Below are 26,912 nucleotides of genomic sequence, written 5' to 3' on the forward strand. Positions count from 1 at the left end.
TGATTCATGCTGACTCTCCAGTGCACATAAAAGCATGAAAGGAGAGAACATGAGTCACTCCAGAGGTCCCTGGGAGGGCCTCAGATAGATGCATTGGAGAGGCAGGCAGGAGCTGAATCACTCAGGGCCCTACTAATGAATTCAGATCTTGCCTAAAGTCAGTGTAAGGACTGTGGAAAGAGTTTAAGCTGAAACCTGCCATGGACGGTTTGGCACTTTCTCAATCAACCACATTTTTCATAGCATTAGCTGGTGATAATCAATTTTGGATCAGGTCATGATCCAGAGGCCCTGTAGGATGCTGAAGCAAAGCCTAAGAAAGGCTCTGTTGAGGGTCATAGACTTCTACGGCAACATATATTTATTATAATTCTTTGGGAAGTGATAAATCCTTTGTGGAAAAGACTCATGTCTTTTCCTATTATCTTTGAAAGTGCTAGAACAATACATGGACACATCAGATTTGCCCAACACATACCAATTGGTCATAACCAATGCACGTTACATATGATGACTTCTTGCTATTTAAGGTAGTTAACGGCCTATTTGGTGGAAAGTAGAGATGAGGGTGGGGGCCTGGACTATACCATAGCAAGATGTTGAAGGACAAATGCCACTTAGGTTATTTATTAGAAGGTTGACTTCAGTGTAATGGAGGGCCGTTCATTTAAATCACAAAACCTATTAGAAAGCCGTTCTGTTCAGACCAGCTGATTTTTTCTGATTTCTGGTAATACAATGTGAAATTAGCAATAGAATTACATTCCCTTTAATTTGGAGGTGGAAAAAGGAGTGAAAAGAAAATAAGACACACTTTGGTGGGGAGAAGAACCAGTGAATCCATGGAGGAATGTGGTCTGGAGGATCTACTAGGGAAATGAACCCTCCAGAACAACAGTATCTTGACAGTCATTGAACCTAGTCTCACTCATTCATTCATTCATTCATTCAACAAATATTTATTGAGCCCCTTCTATATCCAAGATGCTACACAACGGTGAACAAAACTGACACCATCTTGTTCTGAACTTCATGAAGATCACACTGCAGCAGGGAAAATAGGCTTTATATAAATGAACACACTAATAAGTACATAATGAGTTGTGATAAGTACTATGAAGGACAATAATGTCCTGAGCTATGAAAAAGAAGAAAGGCCTGCCTTAGGCTGGGGTGAAGGAAGATTTTCCTGAGGAAAAGTCAAAAAGAAGGAGTAGGAAAAAGCCAGGACAGGACCATTCGGGAGAGGCTGCAGGCAGGGGAGGGCCTCGGGGGGAAAAGAGCTGTGTGAATCTGAGAGACAACAAGTTGGAGGTGTGGATCGGGGAGGCGTGAGGAGGAAGCAGCCACAGGTACAGGGACCAATTCGCGCAATAGGAAAAGGTGAGAAATGAAGAGGGCCTTCAGTGGAGATCCACAGCCTCTCTCCAAGTCAACACACTGAGTCAGTCCTGGCAGCTCAGCCCAGAAAGCTTTGTCAGCCATGGCCAGGGTAACTGTGTCCAGAGATGTTTGAACCAGAGCCACTCCATCTTGAATAGGCACTGAGTAAAATAAGGCTGAAACCTACTGGGCTGCCTTCCCGGGTGGTTCGGCATTCTTAGTCACAGGATGAGATAGAAGGTTGGTCACAAAGACTTTGCTGATGAAACAGGACTCAGTAAAGAAGCCGGCCAAGACCCACCAAAATCAAGATGGTCATGAAAGTGACCTCTGCTCGTCCTCATTACTCATTAAATGCTAATTTTAATGCATTAGCCTGATAAAAGACCCTCCCACCAGGGCCATGACAGTTTACAAGTGCCATGGCAACGTCAGAAAGTTACCCTATATGGTCTAAAAGGTGAAGGAACCCTCAGTTCCTGGAATTGCCCACCCCTTTCCTGGAAAATTCATGAATAAACCACCCCTTGTTTAGCATATAATCAAGAAATAACTACGAGTATAATTAACTGAGCAGCCCACACGGTTGCTCTGCCAGTGGAGTAGCCATTCTTTTTTGTTGTTCTTCTTCTTGTTGTTTTTTGTTTGTTTCTTTGTTTGTTTTGAGACAGAGTCTGGCTTTGTCGCCCAGGCTGGAGTGCAATGGCGCAATCTCGGCTCACTGCAACCTCTGCCTCCCGGGTTCAAGCGATTCTCCTGCCTCAGCCTCCCGAGTAGCTGGGATAACAGGCGTACAGCACCAGGCCTGGCTAACTTTTCGTATTTTTAGTAGAGAGAGCGTTTCACCATGTTGGCCAGGCTGGTCTGAACTCCTGAGCTCAAGTCATCTGCCTGCCTTTGCCTCCCAAAGTGTTGGGATTACGGGCGTGAGCCACCGCGCCCGGCCTGTTTCTTTACTTCCTTAATAAACTTGCTCTCACTCTACGGACTCACCCCGAATTCTTTCTTGCGAGAAGTCCAAGAACCCTCGCTTGGGGTCTGGATCGGGACCCCTCTCCGGTAACAAGCGATATGGGTATTAAAGGTACCCCAACATGTCAAGTCAGAGTTGGGGAGGGACGGGAGGCAGGAGGGGACCCACAAAGAGCAGTGGAAAGAGAAGGCCTGGGAGCCGAGCAGGCCTGGGGTTGACTCCAGGCTCCCTTAGTGGCCTGCACAACTCAGATGACCCGTCTGTGAAGTGCAGGTCACAGTGGGCGCCCCACAGGGCTGCAGAAAGGAGTGCAAAGGTGATGCCCACGCCTGGCCTAGGGCGGGGGCGCAATACATGGCTGTTGCGGCTGTGATTGCTGGAGGAAGGGAGTCATTTGGAAGGCACAAAGGAACTAGAACCTACGCGGTGTCGGGACAAGCCTTAAGGATGGGGCAGGGGTTCCCGCAAGAGCTGGGTTCCAGCCTGGGCTGCCACCAACAGCGAAAGTGACTGCCAGGTGGCAGTAGGGTGACTTCGCCAGCTTAAGTGCTTAGTGGGCAGGCGAGGGGGCGGAGCTAGAGAAGAAAACACAAAGGGCCGGGAGGAAGCCAGGGAGACAGGTGGGGTACTCGGGAGGCTGGAGCGGGCCGGCGGTGCAGTCGCGGGGGAGCGAGGCCTGCTGGGCTTAGAGACGAGGGACTCGGCCTCGGAGGCGACCCAGACCACACAGGTGAGCCACCGCCCCGTGGGGTGTTGACGGCGGGAGGGGGTGGCCTCGGGGGAACGCGGCGCCGCATGGCGGTCCTTCGAAGGCCGCGCGGCGCAGCGGTGGCCGCCGCCCACTGTCCCCTAACTCGGACCCCGGCGGCCCTGGCGCGGGAGAGGGGCTGGGGAGCTGGGGGTGGCGCTGGCTGCTTCTGGCCGGGCATGGCGGCGGACTCCAGTAGGCTGACTCCCGGCTTCCCCGACCGCATCAGAAAGTGCAGTGTCCCCCGCCCGCCGTCCAGCCCTGCAGGCGCCCCCCTCCAAGCCATCCTAAGAAGCACCCCCGCCCCCCATGCTGGGGCGCGCCTTCCTCCGCACGTCCGCCGGTCAGCACCCACGCACCCACGGGTCCCTTCCCCACCACTAAAGGAACAGAGGGTCCCCGGACCACCCCAGCGTGGGGGGTGGGACCTACATCTGCAAGGCAAGACCCTCGGAAGGCTTCCTTTTAGGTGCAGACTGAGGACTAAGTGGGTGCCAGGGGACCTGGCCACCGAAGCTGATAGGTATATTTGCCTCCCAATATAGGGCAGCGGCCTAATGGCTAAGCAAAGATAATCTAATTTGGCCTGGTCAGCAAAGACTTCCTGGGAGTGCTCAGGAAATGAAAGGTGTGCAGGGCCACTCTGACAGCCGCCCCTTCGTGCGTTCAGATTCACAGTGTGCTGGGTGCTGAGCGGGGCTTTATGGACGTATCCCTCATCCTCATCCTCATCCTCATCCTCATCCTCGTCTTCATTCCTGCAACAGCCCCTCACCATTGTTGTGTCCATTATGCCCAATTAACGGTGGAGAAAGCTGAGGCAGAGACGGATTCAGTCATTTGCACCAAAGCACAGGGATCGCAGGGGTAAAGAGTCACGATTTGAACTCTGGTCTCTCTGACCCCAGTACTTTCCCGTGCAGGGCACCGTGCTGCCCCCGTAATCACATTAGGCACCTGTGATGAAACTTGGTGCGAGTACGGGTCCCCTTGGTTCAAATGCCTCAAAGTTTAGTAACTGATGTAGGAAACAGAATTGTATATAAGAGGTTCATTTTGCAGAAGAAAAGCAGAGGTAGTGGTAGAGTTCAGGGCTGCAGAATGCAGTGGCCACTGGGGGCAGGAGGAGGCTCAAAGTCCACCTGGATTATGTCCATCATTGCCAAATCCAGGGTCCACTTTTCTAAGCCATGTGATGGTGTTGATGATTCACTCCCTCCTTCAGAAATTCTCTCCCCTCTGTATCAGCTATTCCTTCTCAGTCATTTCCTTGGCCTGCTTTTTTTTTTTTTTAATCTATCTTTCTTCTCTTTTCGATATTCCCTTGGGCTCAATGTTCATATTCTCCAGTACTGTTTTTAGACACATTTGTTCAAGTTCCCTGCTTTAACTCTCATCTTTATGATGGCAGCTCCCAACTTCATCTCTCCAGCCTACCCCTGTTCTGGAACTCTAGACCCAAATCGTCAAATATTAACAGTGGCTAATTCCACTGTTTGCCCCCACGGGCACCCAAATCCAACATTTCCAAACCCAAATTTAGCATCTCTATCAAAGATGCTAAATTCCCACCAGGTCTTTGTTCAGGTCCCTGTAACTCCCAGTCTGGACTAGTGCACCAACTTCCAACCTGGTCCTCCTGCCCCAGAGTCCATCTACCCTCCACAGATCCTCCTGAAAGCTTAGGAGTCCTAGTTCCTTTGTCACATGACTAGATGGAATGGACCCTGCTTTCTTTTCTTCCTTAGCATCCCATGCATACTTTTCATGTTATGTAACTGTTGACTTGTCTATCTCCCCTTTTGGACTGTGAATTCCTTCACAGCGGTGATCTTCTCTTATCCTTCTTTGTATCCCCTGGCCTGGCACATAATCGACACTCAGTGCACAGTGTGGTACTTCCACTCTATTCTAAATCTGATCTGTCCCCATCAGTGAGTGCATGTGTCTGTGCTGGTGGAAGAGGAGCACTAGAAGTTGAGTTTGCAGATGGACTAATGACAAAAGGAAAGACGCGTTTTCCAAATAACTCCAGTGGATCCTCAGGATGCTTTTAAGCTTGATACAAACATTTAGTCATGGCATAGTGATTCTCTTCTACATTCCTTAGACACTGGGTCCAGGAGTAAGCAGAGGATAAACGACTGGAAGGAGAGCAAGCACAAAGTCATCATGGCTTCGGCGTCTGCTCGTGGAAACCAAGATAAAGATCCCCATTTTCCACCACCAAGCAAGCAGGTATACTTTCATATTTATTGATCGCTTCATTGATTGAGACACGATCTCACACTGTCACCCAGACTGGAGTGCAGTGGTGCAGTCATGGCTCACTGCAGTCTCGAACTGCTGGATTAGCTGATCCTCCTACTTGAGATTCTCGCTTAACTGGGATGACAGGTGCAGGCCCATATGCCTGGCTAATTTTTTTTGTGGTTAGACATGAGGTCTCACTATATTGCCCAGGCTGGTCTCAAACACCTGGCCTCAATTAAGCCTCCTATCTAGGCCTGCCAAAGTGCTGGGATTACAGGTGTGAGCCACCATGCCTGGTCAGGTATGCTTTTAATTGCAGGACCTGCCGTCTGACAAAAATATACATCATAGGATTTTTATTAAATTTCAACTTTAACCAGTCATCTTATTTTTTTCAGTCTGGCACTTTGTTGGATGGGCTTAGGGAAAATAGGATGGGGAAGGAAAGTGTGTTTTCAGCTGCTTTGAAAAGAAACTGAAATTTAAAATTTAAAATTTTATTTACAAAACCCTTTCTTTACTCTTTCCTGTTTGTAATCCAGTCTTACTAACTCTTAGATGAACTGTCAGTGACTGAAGAGGTTTCTGATAGCAGAGCAAAACTCTTAATAGACTCTAACAGAATGATACACGTTGCTTATTTATCTTTATTTATTCTTTCATTTATTTTTTAGAGATGGGGGTCCCATTATATTGCCCAGGCTGGTCTCAAACTCCTGAGCTCAAATGATCCTCCCACCTCAGCCACCCAAAGTGCTGGGATTACAGGTGATATTTTGCTTATTTTTTTACATTTTTATGACTGTGAGTCATCACACTAATCCTATGCTGCTGGCAGGTGTTTCTGTTCAGGGTGGCAGAGTCCTTTATTACTAATTAGCTAGCAGATTGAGAACCCGAGTGTTAACATGGAAACAATTGTTCAACTTGTTAGGAATGGATACTGTGTATTTCAGGAATACACCAATGAAGAAAAGAGAAAGCATTTGATGGGTCGATGGTGTTCGTGTTCAAGCTAAAAATAGTGTAATAGCAGTAATGTTTAAGGAGCAAAGTTTAGGCGAGGCAAACAGACAAATGATAGACAGTCACAAGGAGAATTATTTGGACACCTGAGTTGCCTCTGTGAAATGGAGAGTCATCAAACATTCATGGCTATACAGAAAATGATAACCAGAGCTCCTTTTTTTTTTTTTTTTTTTTTTTTTGAGATGGAGTCTCACTCTGTCATCCAGGCTAGAGTGCTATGGCAAAATCTTGGCTCACTGCAACCTCCACCTCCCAGGTTCAAGCAATTCTCCTACCTCAGCCTCCCTAGTAGCTGGGATTATAGGCACCTGCCACCATGCCTGACTAATTGTTGCATTTTTAGTAGAGATGAAGTTTCACCATGTTGGCCAGGCTGGTCTTGAACTCCTGACCTCAAGTGATCTGCCCGCCTCAGCCTCCTAAAGCCTGGGATTACAGGCTGACTGCAGGACTGGAAGCAATTGTGATAGCCGGGGTGTGTGCATTTGTTTATTAAGGGGATGCGTCCTTATTTCTGCCCCAGGCACAGCCAAGAGCAAGAGCAAATATTCACCCTGGACATCTGGAGGCATGCCTGTGCTAGGGAAGGAAGGTAAGTGGAGACTGAGAGCAACTCCTTCTCCTGCTGCTGTGACTCACCCTGGGACTTATTGCATCTTTGCACTGTGCCTTGGGGAGTTGCAGGGAAAGAAGAGGGAGGTTGCCCACTTGGACTGCTTGTAGAGCTCCACAGACACTGGTGCCAGAGGGTTTCTCCACCCCTTTTATTGACATCATGCGTGTAAAGTGCTTGGCACAGGACCAGGCCCATACAAAGTGCTCAAGAAATGGTGACCATCTGTACATTGACATCTATTACACAGAAAGAGTCTAAAAAAAGACAGTGGCAAGATCAGCACAATCAAACCACACTTCAAGAGTTAAGGAGCTGCACCTCAACCAGAAAAACACTAAAGCCTTGGAGATAAATGGCAAATAACCCACATAAATAATTCACAAACAAGGAAATATGAGTGTGACTTCTATAGTAAGGAACAAGTTAAATTAAAAAAAAAAAAAAATTAATGGGGCTAGGCATGGTGACTCATACCTGTAACCCCAGCACTTTGGGAAGCCAAAGCGGGACAAACACTTGAGGCCAGGAGTTCAAGACCAGCCTGAGAAACATAGTGAGAACCACCCCCCATCCCACCCCAGCTCTATTAAAAAAATGTTTTTTTTAATTAGCCGGGCATGATGGTGTGCACCTAGAGTCCCAGCTACTCAGGAGGCTGAGGTGGGAGGTTAACCTGAGCCCAGGAGTTCGAGGCTGCAGTGAACTATGATGGCACCACTATACTCCAGCCTGGGTGACAGAGCGAGACCCTGTCTCTAAAAAAAATTAAAATAAAATGGTCAAAACGGCAAATGTTATATGTATTTTTCCACAAAAAAAAATTAATGAGCCAATATATAACAAAAGATTACAACCCAGATCCAATTACAGGAATTGCCTGACAGCTAGAGGAGAAGGGCAGTGTAGCTGAAAAATATACAGAGATAGTCAAACACATTCGTTATCAAAGAAGTACAAACAGGATAATAAATATTACTTTATACCTATCAGCTTAGAAAACCGGATAATTCCAATGTTCGAAAATTCCTTCTTTAACTTGCTTGGAATCTTCTTTACCCATACCTAGCTCTTACACAGGCTACGTAGCCATAAGGGAATGTTCAGGCCCTGCAGGTAGGAGTGGAGACTGCAGCCATTGAGGAGAGTGGTCTAGCAAGACTGTCACAGTGAGAATGTGCACACCCTGAGCTTTACTTCTAGTTCATGTCTGAAAAATGTTCTCTCATGGGTCCATAGGGGAACATGAAGTGGTGGGAACTCAGAGGCATTGTGCACAGTTATGCAGCGGTTAGAAGCAGCAGACTAGATGAATACAGCAACATGGGTGGATCTTAAAAGCATAGAGCTGAGTTGAGAATATTTTAAGAATAAAATATATAAAACAGTGCTATTTACATTAAAAAGATACATTCACCCAAAATAATGAACATTTTGCAAGAATGGATAGAAATAAAAGAACCACATTAAACACTCAGAATGGTTGTGATGGGCAGAGGGGAAGGAGTGGAGAATGTGGACAAGAGCGAGTGATGAAAGCATATGTACCTACAAAGCCAAAGGAATGGTAAAAGATAGGAGTTGGTCTAGATGATAGCACATGAACTTGATTTAAAAAACACCGCAAGGTTGGGTGCAGTGGCTTACGCCTGTAATCCTAGTACTTTGGGAGGCCAATGAGGGCAGATTGCTTGAGCTCAGGAGTTCGAGACCAGCCTGGGCAACATGGCAAAACCCCATTGTCGCTATAGTCCTAGCTTCTAGGGGAGCTGAGGCCGGAGAATTGCTTGAACCCGGGAGGTAGAGTCTGCAGTGAGCCAAGATCCCGCCTTCGCACTCTAGCCCAGGTGACAAAATGAGACCCTGTCAAACAAACAAACACTGCAGAACATACTATGTACCCACAACAATTAAAATTTTTTTAAATTTTTAATAAATAATTTCCAAAAAATACTACAGAACTAATAAAAAGTTATGTCAACCATGTCAATAGTTGCACCAGAAATTATGTGCACACCACTTATAAATGTGTAAAAAAAAAGCATCCAGATTGAAAGTAAACTAAACTGTGTCGAATAATAAAAGGCAGTCCACAGTCTAAAAATGCATACAGAAGTGCATATACATAGGTTCTCTGAGTGTGATGCTTAGTGTCTAAATATTGTGCTACAGGGAAAATCTCTTTCCTCTCCCAGGAGACAGTGTTCAGCTGGGTGTTAAGACCAGTCAGGCGAAGGGAGTGAACAGCATTCTAGGTATAGTAAACCACATAGAGGCACGGAGGTAGGGAAGGAAATGTGGCCTCAGCCGGGATTCAGCCTGACGGCAAATCTGCTGCCTGCGCCAGTCAGTGAATCACTCCCACTCTCCAACTAGAATTCTTCTGTTGCCTAAATCCATCAGTGTTCCCAGTGAGAAAGCACTCTTGGAAACTGATCATTGCTTTGGGCTGCCTCTGGTAGAGAACACACACTGTGTAACAAGTGAAGAGACCTCCTTGTTCTCTTCTGGAGAAAACAAAGTGGGTGATTTTCGGATGATCTCAGTTAGCTCACCATGTAACTTTCCTTACAGAGCCTGTTGTTTTGTCCAAAATCAAAACTGCACATCCACAGAGCAGAGATCTCAAAGATTATGCGAGAATGTCAGGAAGAAAGTTTCTGGAAGAGAGGTAATTGCACCTAACACTGTATTTGTGGCAGTAAACTGCCTAAATATCATATTAGACTTGTGGTAATGACTTACCTTTGAGCAGAGCCTTTGCATAAATATCTGATGAACTCTGATATTTAGGGATGTGTAGAGTTTAAATCCAAGTTCAGACCTTTTTTAGGGCAGAGATAATATCTGATTAAGGGGCACTTTACCTCACTTAGCAAAAAGTGATGCACACGTAACTCTTCCCTTTACCAAGAACATGTGACCAAGAACGTGTACCAACACAATTATTTAGAATTTGTTGACTCCCAAAGAGTGGACCTTCCTACATTCTACTAGACTCTAAGTTTCACAGGGTTCAGAAATAATGTCAAGTTCATCTGGAACTTCATTCTACAGCCTAGCGCAGTGCCCTGTTCATAGAAAATACCTAATCGATATTTCTCTAATGAATGAAAAATGGCCGCGTTCCATTAATACTTCTCTTACACTGTCTCTGAAATAACATTTTCAGCTGAGTCACTTCCTCTTTCTGAGCCGGCCTCACATAAGACAAGAGTGTGAATTCAGGCTGTGCATTAAAGTCCCTTCCGATTAAAAAAATGTGCGATACAGCCTTTGAAAATGGCATAGTAGAACCTGTAGATACAGTCTTGATATTTTGCAACATTGCTGATGTGTGGATAATTTATACTTTGAAATATTCTTTTGATTTCTTAAGTCATTCAAATTTAGTGTCACCTGTTTTAGAAATAACACTCTCTAGAAGTTGATATTCATTATACATTATAGGATTACTGACCGTGCTTCCAGAAATTCATGTGTTTTCTGACAACTTATGAGTTGTCAGAAAATTTAACTGGGCCCTAATAGATTAACACTTCAATATGACCAATTTACCCACTATGGGGTAGCTATGAGTGGAAAAATTGGTTGCTATTTGGTTTGTCTTTGTTGAACTAGAAAGAGCTACATGTTTATCACTACTCTCTGCTTTTGAAAGAAGTCATTTGACACATATTGATGGACAGAACTAGAAATTGCCTTTCCCAGACTAAATTTCCTGTTTTAAAATTATAGCTAAACATTACACATGCTTAACATGAACACAGTCATCTTGTAATCTTTAATTTGGATTTTCAGGCAAATCCAAATTGTAAGACAAAATGTCATGAAAAAAAAAAGAAAGGCAAGGAACTGTCCTAGACTAAAGCAGATAGGAGAGTATGTGTAACTTACGACTCCTGAATTTCTGAGTTGGAAAAAACCCACAGCTATTGGGCCAATTGGAGAGATTTGAATAACGATTGTGTATAAGTTAATATAATTTTTCTTGAGTATGAGTGTTCAAGAATATAAATGTTTTGACCATGCTAATGGTGGTGTAATTATGTAGGGAAACATTCTTGTTTTTAGAAGACACCTGCTGAAGTATTTAGTGACAGAGTCATAATGTTTGCAAATCTCAAATGGCTCAGACAAAAAAGGAAATATTAGAAAGAGATAAAGCAAATTTGGCAAAATGTTCACAATTAATGAATCTAGATGAAGGGTATGTAGGAGTTTATTGTATTGCTTTTTAACATTTGTGTAGGATTGAAAATTTCAAAATATACACATAGCTAAAGGCAACTCCCAAATTCAACAGGTAAATGTACATATACCCTAAGATGCCTTTATTATATGTAGCGCTTAGAATCTGGTGCATGTTGGCATTCAGTACAAGTGGATGTCAGACATGAAGTAGAATAGGGTTGAAATTAATGCTGTGACTCAGGGTAAGTGACTGGAGAAGATTCCAAGAAAATTCCCCATGCTGCACTTAGTAAATATTTGTTGACTAAGTAAAATAACAAATGAATAAAAATTCACTGCCAAGGAAGGTAAGAGAAAAAGCTCAGAATAATTCTCCCTAACTTCTAGGTGAGGTGCCAATTTTTAAAATACCAATATTGAAGGACATTTTTGCTTTACAGCTCTGCCTTTTTCTCTTGTAAGCATGCTTGTCACCCAGGGACTGGTCTACCAAGGTAAGATTCAATATTTGTTAAATAATCTAATTTCAGACAGCCCAGTTTTCTGTGACCCTCCTGGCAGCTTTTTGGCCCTTCACATTTATTTTTTGGTGAAGGATGTATTTATGCAGACTTCTGCCTATTTTCAGCCTAAGTCCCCATCTCCCCAGAAAGCATCCTAATCCCCAGAATTAGTGAATATATTGGGTTACATGGCAAAAGGAAATTAAAGTTGCAGATGGAATTAAGGTTGTTGATCACCTGACCTTAAAATAGGGAGAGTATCCTGGGTGATCCAGGTGGGCCCAGTGTAATGGAAAGGGTCCTTAAAAGTGAAAGGCGGGATCTGAAGATGGAATCAGAGAGGTGGCAATGTGAGGCCTCAGCTCGACATTGTTGGCCTTGAAGATGGAGGAAGGGACCATTAGTGGAGGAATGTGGGCAGCCTCAAGAAGCTAGAAAGTCAAGAAACCCTCGAGCCTCCAGATACGAATGCAGCCCATTTAAGGAACACAGTTAAAACCTTGGTTTTCATCCGGCGAGACCCATTTTGACCTCAAGAACTGTAAGATAATAAATTTGCTTTGTTTACAGGAACAACAGAGAAGCAATCCTGTGCCTTTCTGTGTGTGGGAGTCCTGTGTCTCCCAAGGCCTCTGTATATGGTTAGACAGATGGTTCCTTGCACAAATAAGGATGTTGCAGGGAGGAGGTGGGGGGAGCTGAAATCCACCCTAAGCTGTGTCCACCACGCCATTTCTTTTGGCAAGAGGCTGCATCTGCCTGAGGAGGGCACCCTGTCTCCTCCATACAAGAGACCGTAAGGACCAGCATCTGCCTTGCATCTCACCACATAACCTCTCCCTGCCTCTTAGTGTTTTCCTGTTTTCCTCTCTGTTCTTCCTTCTTCATCTCCTGCCTGTCTCCACCTGACCAGAGAACCCAGAGACATTCCTTAGTCCGCAGGTGGCAAGAAGGCACCTTATCCTGTTTAAGCCCATTTTATCAAACACTGCTGATTAACAGGATTTTGCTATATTTTTATTATTTTTTTTTTAATGAGACGAGGTCTTGCTATGTTGCCCAAGCTGTCCTCAAACTGTTGGGCTCAAGCAATCCTCCCCACTAGACCTCCTGAGTACCTGGGATTATAGGCACGTGCCCCCATGCCTGGCTTCTGATTATCAGGATTTTATGGGGGTCTTGGGGTTTTATTTTGTTGGTTTTTGCTTGGTTTGTTTGTTTTTGAGACAGGGTCTCACCCTCATCCAGTGCAGTGGTATAATAATGGCTCCCTGCAGTCTCAGCCTCCTGGGTTCAAGTGACGCTCCCATCTCAGCTTCCCAAGTAGCTGGGTCTATAGACACATGCCACCACACCCAGCTAATTTTTTTTTAATTTTTGCAGAGACAGTGTCTCACTATATTGCCTAGGCTGGTCTCAAACTCCTGAGCTCAAGTGATCCTCCCATCTCAGCCTCCCAAAGTGCTGGGATTACAGGCGTGAACCATCACACCCAGCCTTGATTACTAGGATCTTAAAAGGAACATTCGTACCAGTAAATATGAGGGAAGAAGTCCTAGTTCTCAAAAACCACACGTCACATATCTAGGAGAATCCCACTTTGACCAATATCATTCTTGTCCATAAAGGTCATGTATTAAATATGATTTTATTTTTATAATTTGAAGATAGCATTTTTCAGATCATTTTTGACACATAAAAATATTGGGGCTGGGACATCTATGGGGATTATGGGTTTTTTGTTTGTCTGTTTGTTTTTTAGATGGAGTCTCGCTCTGTCGCTCAGGCTGGAGTGCAGTGGTGTGATCTCAGCTCCCTACAACCTCCACTCGCTGGGTTCAAACAATTCTCCTGCCTCAGCCTCCCTAGTAGCTGGGATTGCAAGCCTGTGCTACCACATCCAGTGAATTTTTGTATTTTTAGTAGAGACAGGGTTTCACTATGTTGGCCAGGCTGGTCTCAAACTCCTAACCTCAAGTGATCTGCCCACCTCAAGTGATCTGCCCACCTCAGCCTCCCAAAGTGCTGAGATTGCAGGCAAGAGCCACCGCACCCGGCCAGGATTATGTTTTATAAGTATTAAACTACTCCAAATCTACTGCTTGTGGTGTGAATGTCCCCTTCAAAACTCAGGGTGAAATTTAACCACCATTGTAACAGTATCAAGAGGTGGGGCCTTTAAGAGGTTAAGTTATGAGGGCTCCATCCTCATGAATTGATTACTACCATTATCAGGGGAGTGAGTTCCTTATAAAAAGGATGTGTTCAGCCTCTCCTCCTGCTCTCTGTTTCCTGCACTTCCTTGCCATGGGATAACCCTCACTAGATGCCGTCTCTGTGCTCTTGGACTTCTCAGCCTCCAGAACTGTGAGCCAAGTGAACTTCTGTTATTTATAAATTATCCAGCCTATGGTATTCTGTTATAGCAGCAGCAAACAGACCAAGACATCTACCATTTTTTGCATCCATGCTAATATATTTTTTCAGAGTTTGATATCAGTTTTCTATAACTTCTCCAACAAATTACCACAGAGTGACTTAAAACAACACAAATGTATTATCTTACAGTTCTTGGAAATCAGAATTCTGAAATGGGTCTCACTGGGCTAAAATCAAGGCATCGCCCTAGCTGTGTTCCTTCTGGAGGCTCTTGGGCTTCCTTTTCCTTTCTCGTTTCTAGAACCACGCATATTTCTTAACCGGTGGCCCCTTCCTATGACCGTAAAGTCAGCAACATTGAGCCAAGTTCTTCTCTTGCTGCCATCTCTCTGTCCTGTCACCAGTTTCCTCTTCCACACTGAGCGATCACATTGGGTCCACCTTGATCATCTCTCTCTTTTAAAGTCATCTGATTAGGAACATTAGTTCCATTTTCTACCTTAATCCCCTTTTTGGGACATAATATATTCACCTTTTCCAGGAATTCGGATGTGGGTATCTCTAAAAGGCCATTATTCTAACTACCATTAGTTGTACTGTTTGCATTTTATGATATACGCTGTGAATCTCCAAATGGAAACTTTCTATGTTGAGTTACTTAAAAAGAAAAGAGGGTGTACATGTACCCTAGAACTTAAAGTATAATTTAAAAAAAAAAGAGGATGATGACTAATCTCTTTGAACACTGTTGTTAGCCCTACCTTTGCTTGATGTCTTTCAATCAGTCTTGAACTGTCTGTTTCATATTATTTTTCTACACATTACAGCTAATATTTGTAATTTGCCTAAAATGACTATCTGGGAGTTAAATTCAACTGAGAATTGAATCATAACTCCTTTAAGATTTTTTTTTTTTTTGAGATGGAGTCTCGCTCTGTCACCCAGGCTGGAGTGCATCAGTGCCATCTCAGCTCACTGCAACCTCCACCTCCTGGGTTCAAGCGATCCTCCTGCCTCAGCCTCCCAAGTAGCTGGGATTACAGGCACCCACCATCATGCCTGGCTGATTTTTGTACTTTTTTAGGGGAGATGGGGTTTCACCATGTTGGCCAGGCTGGTTTTGAACTCCTGACCTCAGATGACCTGCCCACCTCGGCCTCCAAAGTGCTGGATTACAGGCATAAGTGACTGCGCCCAGCCAAGATCATCTTTTTAAAGTCAGAATATGTATACATTTAATAAATTTTATGTCTTAAATTTTGGAGGTTTCTTTACACTTTAAGAATAACTTATAATTTATAACTTATAATTTAATTTATGAAATGAAATAATAATGTATTTCTTTATTACTCCTTAGGTTATTTGGCAGCTAATCCTAGATTTGGATCATTGCCCAAAGTTGCACGTAAGTCATAGAAATAAAATAGCAAGCCAAGTGTGGTGGCTCACATCTGTAATCCCAGCACTTTGGGAGGCTGAGGCGGGTGGATTGCTTGAGTCCAGGAGTTCGAGACCAGCCTGGGCAACATGGTGAAACCTTGTATCTATTTTAAAAAATAATAATAAATAAATAAAAATTTTGAAAAAAAGACATTACTAGCAACTGGAGATATGAATGTCCAGCCTAACTAAACTGCCTGTATTGACTTTTTGAAAAATCAGCCTCTATTTTCTGCCACTCTGCATTTCTTAGTTCACTCAACACTTTCTGATATACAGCTTAGCAGTAGGGACTTCTTCTTAGACCATCCTTAAAGCATGGACTAAGAGGAACTGGCAGGATATATAATGAGATTATCAATAGCAGAGCCTCTGAATGATAGATCCTTTATGGATTTTTATTTTCTTCTTTTGCCCTGGCCAGTCTTTTCAAAATGTTTTCTACAATGGATATAAAAAATGAGTAATTTTTTAAGAATCAGGGGATTTCTAATAATAGAGTAATCACAAACTTGGGGTTTCATCTTCCTTCACCTGGTATCAATAGGTCTTTTATGTACAAAAAGGACACATTTTAGTTGATAGTCTGAAACCGCATTCATTCCTAGCAGGAGGAACAGATTCGAGATCTCTTCCATAGGAGGGTCCCTCTCCTTTGTGACCTCTCTCCTATAGGCAGGATGGACTGAAGCTCTCCACTACTCCAAGGCCATAAGGAAGATTAAGCGCGTTCCTACCCAGTGATTTGGAAGCTACCTATAGCCACAACCCAGCCACTTTCCCCTGCCCCCGTGGCCTCAACCATTTGCTTGACAGGTGGGCCCTCTCTGGCCATCTGTCTCCAGGACAGCACTGTGGCTTGCTCTGTCCTGGCCCTTCCACCGCCAGTTCAAAGTTGAGATGGGGAAGTCTCCAGTTCCCAATCCTGTTCTTTTTAAATAGAGACTTCATTCTCAGAGTCTTCATTCACTGATTTAGTATGGTCCTTTTAATTTTAAAATTACCAGCATTAATTTTTAAAGCTCTAGAAGATAACTAATGGAGAAGATTCTCAACTAATCTCTCCCAACCTGCTTTTACAGTTGCTGGTCTCTTGGGATTTGGCCTTGGAAAGGTATCATACATAGGAGTCTGCCAGAGTAAATTCCATTTTTTTGAAGATCAGCTCCGTGGGGCTGGTTTTGGTCCACAGCATAACAGGTTTGTAATCTGTTTGGTTGAGGGATTGTAATGTAATTATAAGAAATTAAATGAAAGATTACTCACTATTTATAATATTAAACACAATTTTTTAAATTCACATGTTAAAAAGGTTTTAACCTTCAAGTTTAGCGTTGTTGTTCCCCAACTTCAATAATAACTTTGTTATTACACTTACTTACCAATTTCATTTGCTTGATAAATATTTAATGGGAACCTACTGTGTTCAAACATTGTGCAAGTTTCTAAAGAATTCCTCAATGAGCAGATATTGCTTCCACCATCACAGAGTTACACAAAACTTTAACAGGTTTCTTTACTGCAGGGCTTCTCAGTGCTTTTTCTATGTTAATGCTGCATATATCATTATTCTAAATAGGGGAAATAGGCAGTATGACTTTGGGGTTAATGACATCACCTCTGCTGTTATAGTACTTGGGTTGAAAACCAGTTCTACCACTTACTAAGCTGTGTGACCCTGCAAGTTTCTTAAGCTCTCTGATCTTCAGTTTTCTTATCTGTATAAAATAGTGACCAGGATAGTTTTTATGAGATGTAAAGAATAGAAATGATTATTCATGACACTCAGTAAGTGCTCAGTAAACATTAGCTATTTCTACTATAGAAGTTACAAGACTAGTATTGGGGACACATTTCTCTAAACACCCCTCACTGGTCACAGTGTGTTCTAGCTGAGAAGCAGCACAGTATGGTGAAAACAAACTGGACTAGAAGTCAAAACACCCAAGTTCTTTTTCTAACTATGTGACTTTGGAAAGCCATGTTCCCTAGTCCTGTAGTGATAGATGGGACCTTAATACTGTCTCTTTCTGATGAGCTGCATGAGACCCAAAGAGCTGCAGAGATCTTCTGAAGGTGACATCATTAGCAGTGGGTGGAAAATGGTCTGTCGCCTCAGATCATCTGTTTTCCAAACCCTTACTCTTCCCATTACAAGAAGCAAGGCCACCAAAGAATCATTAATTCCATATTTACAGACAACACCAACTACAGCCCATCCTTGCAAAGTTGTGTTTTAGAGTCAGCTTGCTGAGGAGGAATTGACCACATGATTCTGGTCTGTGCAGGAAAAGAAAGAAAAAGTAGCACAGGTAAAGGAGACAATTTTGTGGACTGCTTCCTCTTCCTCTTCAATTTCGGGAGTGTCTTTTGCAATTAACCAACTTTGGATTCCAGAATAATTATGAACACAAGACTGAAAAGACATTTTTTCAGACAATGTCCATTGTGAAAGGAGGTGACTGAAGTAACTGGTTTCCAGGGCTCCTTTAAGCTCTGTGTTCTGGGGTTTCATTTTGCCTTCCCACTGCCAGCCATGGCAGCCCCACTCTGGGCTTGCATTCATAGCTGATAATGAATTGCTATACCCTATGTGAAGGGCCATTACCAGCAAATCTGAGAGGCAATAATTCACAAAGCTATTTGATTTTCTAATTAAAGGAAAGTAGAGTGGGGCACTTAACTAAGTTGAGGTGGAGGGGAGGGTTAAGGCATAGGCATTAAGGACTTCTTGGAGGAGGTGATGATGCTTGACTCGAATCTTAGTAGATTCAAGTAGTAGGAGCTACAGCAGAAGCTATGACAAGAGGAGATACAGCAGGAGCTATGGCTGTAGTAGGAGCTATAGCAGGGTTGAAGAAGGGGATTCCGGGCCAGGAATAGTATGTAGACAGGGGAAATTTTCATTTTTAAAGGGAACCATAAATACATCCTATGGCTGGAGCATAAAGAGCTATTGGGAAAGGCAGAGAACAAGCTGGAAGTCCAGGCAGGTAGAGGTCAGCTCCTGAAGGAATTTATGCCATGCTAAGGATTTTCACTTTATTCTCAAAGCAGTGGGGGGAAATAAGTGAGAGAAAGGGCTTCCTCATCCATGTCTTCAGGGTTTTACAATAGCAATTTCTGGCCTTGCTACCTTCAACGTAATCCTTCCCACCCAAGCCAGATTGAATCATTCTATCATTTCTATCATTCAAAACACATCCTATCACTGTCCTGCGTAAATAAAGTCATCCTGTTGCCAACTCCTCATAGTAGTAAATGTTTGTTGAATTTGTAAGATTATAAAACTTTAATGCAAGAAGGGACTCAAGGACATCTACTCCATATTCAAATGTGAAAATTATGCTAGAACGAAGCTGTGCATTTTCCTTTGTATCCTAAGGAAACTGGGACAAGTTAGGCAAACTATAAGCCAGAAATTCTGGAAGTATCATGTTTTTTTAATTTAAAAAATTATGTGTGTATATATGTGCACATGTGTGTCCAAACCTAACTCCATAGGCATATAGTTTAATCCTGGATCAATGCACTGTGTGTTTATAATTTTTATGCTATTATTAGAAATTACGTGAATTCAAAAAGAGTCAAGATGTTCAAACTCTGCCTCACCCTGACCACAAATACAACCATCTGTTTCAACATAAAGCTCATTATTGGCTCTTTGAGGGGTGAAATTCCAGGGGTCATAAACCAAGCAACAACTCCTATTATTTCTTTTCGTTTTTTTTAAACTTTAAGTTTTAGGGTACATGTGCACAACATGCAGGTTTGTTACATATGTATACATGGGCCACCTTGGTGTGCTGCACCCATTAACTCATCATTTACATTAGGTATATCTCCTAATACTATCCCTCCTCCCCCCACCAACCCAACAACAGGCCCCGGTATGTGATGTTCCCCTTCCTGTGTCGAAGTGTTCTCATTGTTCAATTCCCACCTATGAGTGAGAACATGTGGTGTTTGGTTTTTTGTCCTTGCAATAGTTTGCTGAGAATGATGGTTTCCAGTTTCATCCGTGTCCCTATAAAGAACATGAACTGATCCTTTTTTTTTTTTTTATTGTTCTTTAAGTTTAGGGTACATGTGCACAATGTGCAGGTTTGTTACATATGTATCCATGTGCCATGTTGGTGTGCTGCACCCATTAACTCATCATTTAGCATTAGGTGTATCTCCTAATGCTGTCCCTCCCCACTTCCCCCACCCCACAACAGTCCCCAGAGTGTGATGTTCCCCTTCCTGTGTCCACGTGTTCTCATTGTTCAATTCCCACCTATGAGTGAGAACATGCAGTGTTTGATTTTTTGACCTTGTGATACTTTATTGAGAATGATGTTTTCCAGTTTCATCCATGTCCCTACAAAGGACATGAACTCATCATTTTTTATGGCTGCATAGTATTCCATGGTGTATATGTGCCACATTTTCTTAATCCAGTCTATCCTTGTTGGACATTTGGCTTCGTTCCAAGTCTTTGCTATTGTGAATAGTGCCGCAATAAACATATGTGTGCATGTGTCTTTATGGCAGCATGATTTATAGTCCTTTGGGTGTATACCCAGTAATGGGATGGCTGGGTCAAATGGTATTTCTAGTTCTAGATCCCTGAGGAATCGCCACACTGACTTCCACAATGGTTGAACTAGTTTGCAGTCCCACCAACAGTGTAAAAGTGTTCCTATTTCTCCACATCCTCTCCAGCACCTGTTGTTTCCTGACTTTTTAATGATGGCCATTCTAACTGGTGTGAGATGGTATTTCATTGTGGTTTTGATTTGCAATTCTCTGATGGCCAGTGATGATGAGCATTTTTTTTTTTTACTTTTTTTTTTTTTTTTTATACTTTAGGGTTTTAGGGTACATGTGCACAATGTGCAGGTTTGTTACATATGTATCCATGTGCCATGTTGATTTCCTGCACCCATTAACTCATCATTTAGCATTAGGTGTATCTCCTAATGCTGTCCCTCCCCCCTCCCCCCACCCCACAACAGTCCCCGGAGTGTGATGTTCCCCTTCCTGTGTCCATGAGTTCTCATTGTTCAATTCCCACCTATGAGAGAGAACATGCGGTGTTTGGTTTTTTGTCCTTGCGATAGTTTACTGAGAATGATGTTTTCCAGTTTCATCCATCTCCCTACAAAGGACACGAACTCATCATTTTTTATGGCTGCATAGTATTCCATGGTGTATATGTGCCACATTTTCTTAATCCGTCTATCGTTGTTGGACATTTGGGCTGGTTCCAACTCTTTGCTATTGTGAATAGTGCCGCAATAAACATACGTGTGCATGTGTCTTTATAGCAGCATGATTTATAGTCCTTTGGGTATATACCCAGTAATGGGATGGCTGGGTCAAATGGTATTTCTAGTTCGAGATCCCTGAGGAATCGCCACACTGACTTCCACAATGGTTGAACTAGTTTACAGTCCCACCAACAGTGTAAAAGTGTTCCTATTTCTCCACATCCTCTCCAGCACCTGTTGTTTCCTGATTTTTTAATGATGGCCATTCTAACTGGTGTGAGATGGTATCTCACTGTGGTTTTGATTTGCATTTCTCTGATGGCCAGTGATGATGAGCATTTCTTCATGTGTTTTCTGGCTGCATAAATGTCTTCTTTTGAGAAGTGTCTGTTCATGTCCTCTGCCCACTTTTTGATGGGGTTGTTTGTTTTTTTCTTGTAATTTGTTTGAGTTCATTGTAGATTCTGGATATTAGCCCTTTGTCAGATGAGTAGGTTGCAAAAATTTTCTCCCATTCTGTAGGTTGCCTGTTCATTCTGATGATAGTTTCTTTTGCTGTGCAGAAGCTCTTTAGTTTAATGAGATCCCATTTGTCGATTTTGGCTTTTGTTGCCATTGCTTTTGGTGTTTTAGACATGAAGTCCTTGCCCACGCCTATGTCCTGAATGGTATTGCCTAGGTTTTCTTGTAGGATTTTAATGGTTTTAGGTCTAACATATAAGTCTTTAATCCATCTTGAATTAATTTTTGTATAAGGTGTAAGGAAGGGATCCAGTTGCAGCTTTCTACATATGGCTAGCCAGTTTTCCCAGCACCATTTATTAAATAGGGAATCCTTTCCCCATTTCTTGTTTTTGTCAGGTTTGTCAAAGATCAGATAGTTGTAGCTATGCGGCATCATTTCTGAGGGCTCTGTTCTGTTCCATTGATCTATGTCTCTGTTGTGGTACCAGTACCATGCTGTTTTGGTTACTGTAGCCTTGTAGTATAGTTTAAAGTCAGGTAGCGTGATGCCTCCAGCTTTGTTCTTTTGGCTTAGGATTGACTTGGCGATGCGGGCTCTTTTTTGGTTCCATATGAACTTTAAAGTAGTTTTTTCCAATTCTGTGAAGAAAGTCATTGGTACCTTGATGGGGATGGCATTGAATCTATAAATTACCTTGGGCAGTATGGCCATTTTCACGATATTGATTCTTCCAACCCATGAGCATGGAATGTTCTTCCATTTGTTTGTATCCTCTTTTATTTCATTGAGCAGTGGTTTGTAGTTGTCCTTGAAGAGGTCCTTCACATCCCTTGTAAGTTGGATTCCTAGGTATTTTATTCTCTTTGAAGCAATTGTGAATGGGAGTTCACTCATGATTTGGCTCTCTGTTTGTCTGTTATTGGTGTACAAGAATGCTTGTGATTTTTGTACATTAATTTTGTATCCTGAGACTTCGCTGAAGTTGCTAATCAGCTTAAGGAGATTTTGGGCTGAGACAATGGGGTTTTCTAGATATACAATCATGTCATCTGCAAACAGGGACAATTTGACTTCCTCTTTTCCTAATTGAATACATTTTATTTCCTTCTCCTGCCTGATTGCTCTGGCCAGAACTTCCAGCACTATGTTGAATAGGAGTGGTGAGAGAGGGCATCCCTGTCTTGTGCCAGTTTTCAGAGGGAATGCTTCCAGTTTTTGCCCATTCAGTATGATATTGGCTGTGGGTTTGTCGTAGATAGCTCTTATTATTTTGAGATACGTCCCATCAATACCTAATTTATTGAGAGTTTTTAGCATGAAGGGTTGTTGAATTTTGTCAAAGGCCTTTTCTGCATCTATTGAGATAATCATGTGGTTTTTGTCTTTGGTTCTGTTTATATGCTGGATTACATTTATTGATTTGCATATGTTGAACCAGCCTTGCATCCCAGGGATGAAGCCCACTTGATCATGGTGGATAAGCTTTTTGATGTGCTGCTGGATTCGGTTTGCCAGTATTTTATTGAGGATTTTTGCAGATGATGAGCATTTTTGCATGTGTTTTTTGGCTGCATAAATGTCTTCTTTTGAGAAGTGTCTGTTCATGTCCTTCACCCACTTGTTGATGGGGTTGTTTGTTTTTTTTCTTGTAAATTTGTTTGAGTTCATTGTAGATTCTGGATATTAGCCCTTTGTCAGATGAGTAGGTTGCGAAAATTTTCTCCCATTCTGTAGGTCGCCTGTTCACTCTGATGGTAGTTTCTTTTGCTGTGCAGAAGCTCTTTAGTTTAATTAGATCCCATTTGTCAATTTTGGCTTTTGCTGCCATTGCTTTTGGTGTTTTAGACATGAAGTCCTTGCCCAAGCCTATGTCCTGAATGGTAATGCCTAGGTTTTCTTCTAGGGTTTTTATGGTTTTAGGTCTAACATGTAAGTCTTTAATCCATCTTGAATTAATTTTTGTATAAGGTGTAAGGAAGGGATCCAGTTTCAGCTTTCTACATATGGCTAGCCAGTTTTCCCAGCACCATTTATTAAATAGGGAATCCTTTCCGCATTGCTTGTTTTCATCAAGTTTGTCAAAGATCAGATAGTTGTAGATATGTGGCATTATTTCTGAGGGCTCTGTTCTGTTCCATTGATCTATGTCTCTGTTTTGGTACCAGTACCATGTTGTTTTGGTTACTGTAGCCTTGTAGTATAGTTTGAAGTCAGGTAGCGTGATGCCTCCAGCTTTGTTCTTTTGACTTAGGATTGACTTGGTGATGCGGGCTCTTTTTTGGTTCCATATGAACTTTAAAGTAGTTTTTTTCCAATTCTGTGAAGAAAGTCATTGGTAGCTTGATGGGGATGGCATTGAATCTATAAATTACCTTGGGCAGTATGGCCATTTTCACAATATTGATTCTTCCAACCCATGAGCATGGAATGTTCTTCCATTTGTTTCTATCCTCTTTTATTTCATTGAGCAGTGGTTTGTAGTTCTCCTTGAAGAGGTCCTTCACATCCCTTGTAAGTTGGATTCCTAGGTGTTTTATTCTCTTTGAAGCAATTCTGAATGGGAATTCAGTCATGATTTGGCTCTCTGTTTGTCTGTTATTGGTGTATAACAATGCTTGTGATTTTTGTACATTGGTTTTGTATCCTGAGACTTTGCTGAAGTTGCTAATCAGCTTAAGGAGATTTTGGGCTGAGACAATGGGGTTTTCTAGATATACAATCATGTCATCTGCAAACAGGGACAATTTGACTTCCTCTTTTCCTAATTGAATGCCCTTTATTTCTTTCTCCTGCCTAATTGCCCTGGCCAGAACTTCCAACACTATGTTGAATAGGAGTGGTGAGAGAGGCACTGTCTTGTGCCAGTTTTCAAAGAGAATGCTTCCAGTTTTTGCCCATTCAGTATGATATTGGCTGTGGGTTTGTCATAGATAGCTCTTATTATTTTGGGATACGACCCATCAATAACTAATTTATTGAGAGTTTTTAGCATGAAGCGTTGTTGAATTTTGTCAAAGGCCTTTTCTGCATCTATTGAGATAATCATGTGGTTTTTGTCTTTGGTTCTGTTTATATGCTGGATTACATTTATTGATTTGCATATGTTGAACCAGCCTTGCATCCCAGGGATGAAGCCCACTTGATCACAGTGGATAAACTTTTTGATGTGCTGCTGGATTCAGTTTGACAGTATTCTATTGAGGATTTTTGCATCAATTTTCATTAAGGATATTGGTCTAAAATTCTCTTTTTTTGTTGTGTCTCTGCCTGGCTTTGGTATCAGGCTGATGCTGGCCTCATAAAATGAGTTAGGGAGGATTCTCTCTTTTTCTATTGATTCGAATAGTTTCAGAAGGAATGGTACCAGTTCCTCCTGTACCTCTGGTTGAATTCGGCTGTGAATCCATCTGGTCCTGGACTCTTTTGGTTGGTAACCTATTGATTATTGCCACAATTTCAGAGCCTGTTATTGGTCTATTCAGAGATTCAACTTCTTCCTGGTTTAGTCTTGGGAGGGTGTTTGTGTTGAGGAATTTATCCATTTCTTCCAGATTTTCTAGTTTATTTGCGTAGAGGTGTTTGTAGTATTCTCTGATGGTAGTTTGTTTTTCTGTGGGATTGGTGGTGATATCCCCTTTATCATTTTTTATTGCATCTATTTGATTCTTCTCTCTTTTCTTCTGTATTAGTCTTGCTAGTGGTCTATCAATTTTGTTGATCTTTTCAAAAAACCAGCTCCTGGATTCATTAATTTTTTGAAGGGTTTTTTGTGTCTGTATTTCCTTCAGTTCTGCTCTGATTTTAGTTATTTCTTGCCTTCTGCTAGCTTTTGAATGTGTTTGCTCTTGCTTTTCTAATTCTTTTAATTGTGATGTTAGGGTGTCAATTTTGGATCTTTCCTGCTTTCTCTTGTGGGCATTTAGTGCCATAAATTTCCCTCTACACACTGCTTTGAATGTATCCCAGAGATTATGGTATGTTGTGTCTTTGTTCTCGTTGGTTTCAAAGAACATCTTTATTTCAGCCTTCATTTCATTATGTACCCAGTAGTCACTCAGGAGCAGGTTGTTCAGTTTCCATGTAGTTGAGCGGTTTTGGGTGAGTTTCTTAATCCTGAGTTCTAGTTTGATTGCACTGTGGTCTGAGAGACAGTTTGTTATAATTTCTGTTCTTTTACATTTGCTGAGGAGAACTTTACTTCCATCTATGTGGTCAATTTTGGAATAGGTGTGGTGTGGTGCTGAAAAAAATGTATATTCTGTTGATTTGGGGTGGACAGTTCTGTAGATATCTATTAGGTATGCTTGGTGCAGAGCTGAGTTCAATTCCTGGGTATCTGTGTTAACTTTCTGTCTCGTTCATCTGTCTAATGTTGACAGTGGGGTGTTAAAGTCTCCCATTATTATTGTATGGGAGTCTAAGTCTCTGTAGGTCACTCAGGACTTGTTTTACGAATCTGGGTGCTCCTGTATTGGGTGCATATATATTTAGGATAGTTAGCTCTTCTTGTTGAATTGATCCCTTTACCATTATGTAATGGCCTTCTTTGTCTCTTTTGATCTTTGTTAGTTTAAAGTCTGTTTTTATCTGAGACTAGGATTGCAACCCCTGCATTTTTTTGTTTTCCATTTGCTTGATAGATCTTCCTCCATCCCTTTATTTTGAGTCTATGTGTGTCTCTGCACATGAGATGGGTTTCCTGAATACAGCACACTGATGGGTCTTGACTCCTTATCCAGTTTGCCAGTCTGTGTCTTTTAATTGGAGCATTTAGTCCATTTACATTTAAAGTTAATATTGTTATGTGTGAATTTGATCCTGTCATTATGATGTTAGCTGGTTATTTTGCTCGTTAGTTGCTATAGTTTCTTCCTAGCCTTGATGGTCTTTACAATTTGGCATGATTTTGCAGTGGCTGGTACTGGTTGTTCCTTTCCATGTTTAGTGCTTCCTTCAGGAGCTCTTTTAGGGCAGGCCTGGTGGTGAGAAAATCTCTCAGCATTTGCTTGTCTGTAAAGGATTTTATTTCTCCTTCACTTATGAAGCTTAGTTTGGCTGGATATGAAATTCGGGGTTGAAAATTCTTTCCTTTAAGAATGTTGAATATCAGCCCCCACTCTCTTCTGGCTTGTAGAGTTTCTGCTGAGAGGTCCGCTGTTAGTCTGATGGGCTTCCCTTTGTGGGTAACCTGACCTTTCTCTCTGGCTGCTCTTAACATTTTTTTCCTTCATTTCAACTTTGGTGAATCTGACAATTATGTGTCTTGGAGTTGCTCTCCTCGAGGAGTATCTTTGTGGCGTTCTCTGTATTTCCTGAATCTGAATGTTGTCCTGCCTTGCTAGATTGGGGAAGTTCTCCTGGAAAATATCCTGCAGAGTGTTTTCCAACTTGGTTCCATTCTCCCCGTCACTTTCAGGTACACCAATCAGACGTAGATTTGGTCTTTTCACATAGTCCCATATTTCTTGGAGGCTTTGTTTGTTTCTTTTTATTCTTTTTTCTCTAGACTTCCCTTCTCACTTCATTTCATTCATTTCATCTTCCATCACTGATACCCTTTCTTCCAGTTGATTGCATTGGCTCCTGAGGCTTCTGCATTCCTCACGTAGTTCTCGAGCCTTGGCTTTCGGCTCCATCTGCTCCTTTAAGCACTTCTCTGTATTGGTTATTCTAGTT

General features: G+C 42.3%; 1 protein-coding gene across 2 annotated transcripts in view; it reads left to right on the plus strand.

Annotated features, from left to right (window-relative positions):
- The first annotated feature begins 2,781 nt into the window (after nucleotides 1-2,781).
- OCIAD2 (OCIA domain containing 2) overlaps nucleotides 2,782-26,912 on the plus strand; it is a 29,881-nt gene continuing 5,750 nt past the window's right edge. Inside the window, exons 1-6 of one of the 2 annotated variants that reach the window (XM_003258439.4) lie at nucleotides 2,782-3,086; nucleotides 5,215-5,342; nucleotides 9,574-9,670; nucleotides 11,634-11,687; nucleotides 15,433-15,480; nucleotides 16,598-16,715. In XM_003258439.4, the coding sequence (XP_003258487.1) occupies nucleotides 5,277-5,342; nucleotides 9,574-9,670; nucleotides 11,634-11,687; nucleotides 15,433-15,480; nucleotides 16,598-16,715 (383 nt within the window). In that variant the 5' untranslated portion in view covers nucleotides 2,782-3,086; nucleotides 5,215-5,276. The remainder of the gene's footprint in view (nucleotides 3,087-5,214; nucleotides 5,343-9,573; nucleotides 9,671-11,633; nucleotides 11,688-15,432; nucleotides 15,481-16,597; nucleotides 16,716-26,912) is intronic. The other variant, XM_012499772.2, reaches the window with a different exon arrangement.

This window comes from Nomascus leucogenys, chromosome 20, assembly GCF_006542625.1.
Source record: "Nomascus leucogenys isolate Asia chromosome 20, Asia_NLE_v1, whole genome shotgun sequence".
Lineage (NCBI taxonomy): Eukaryota > Metazoa > Chordata > Mammalia > Primates > Hylobatidae > Nomascus > Nomascus leucogenys.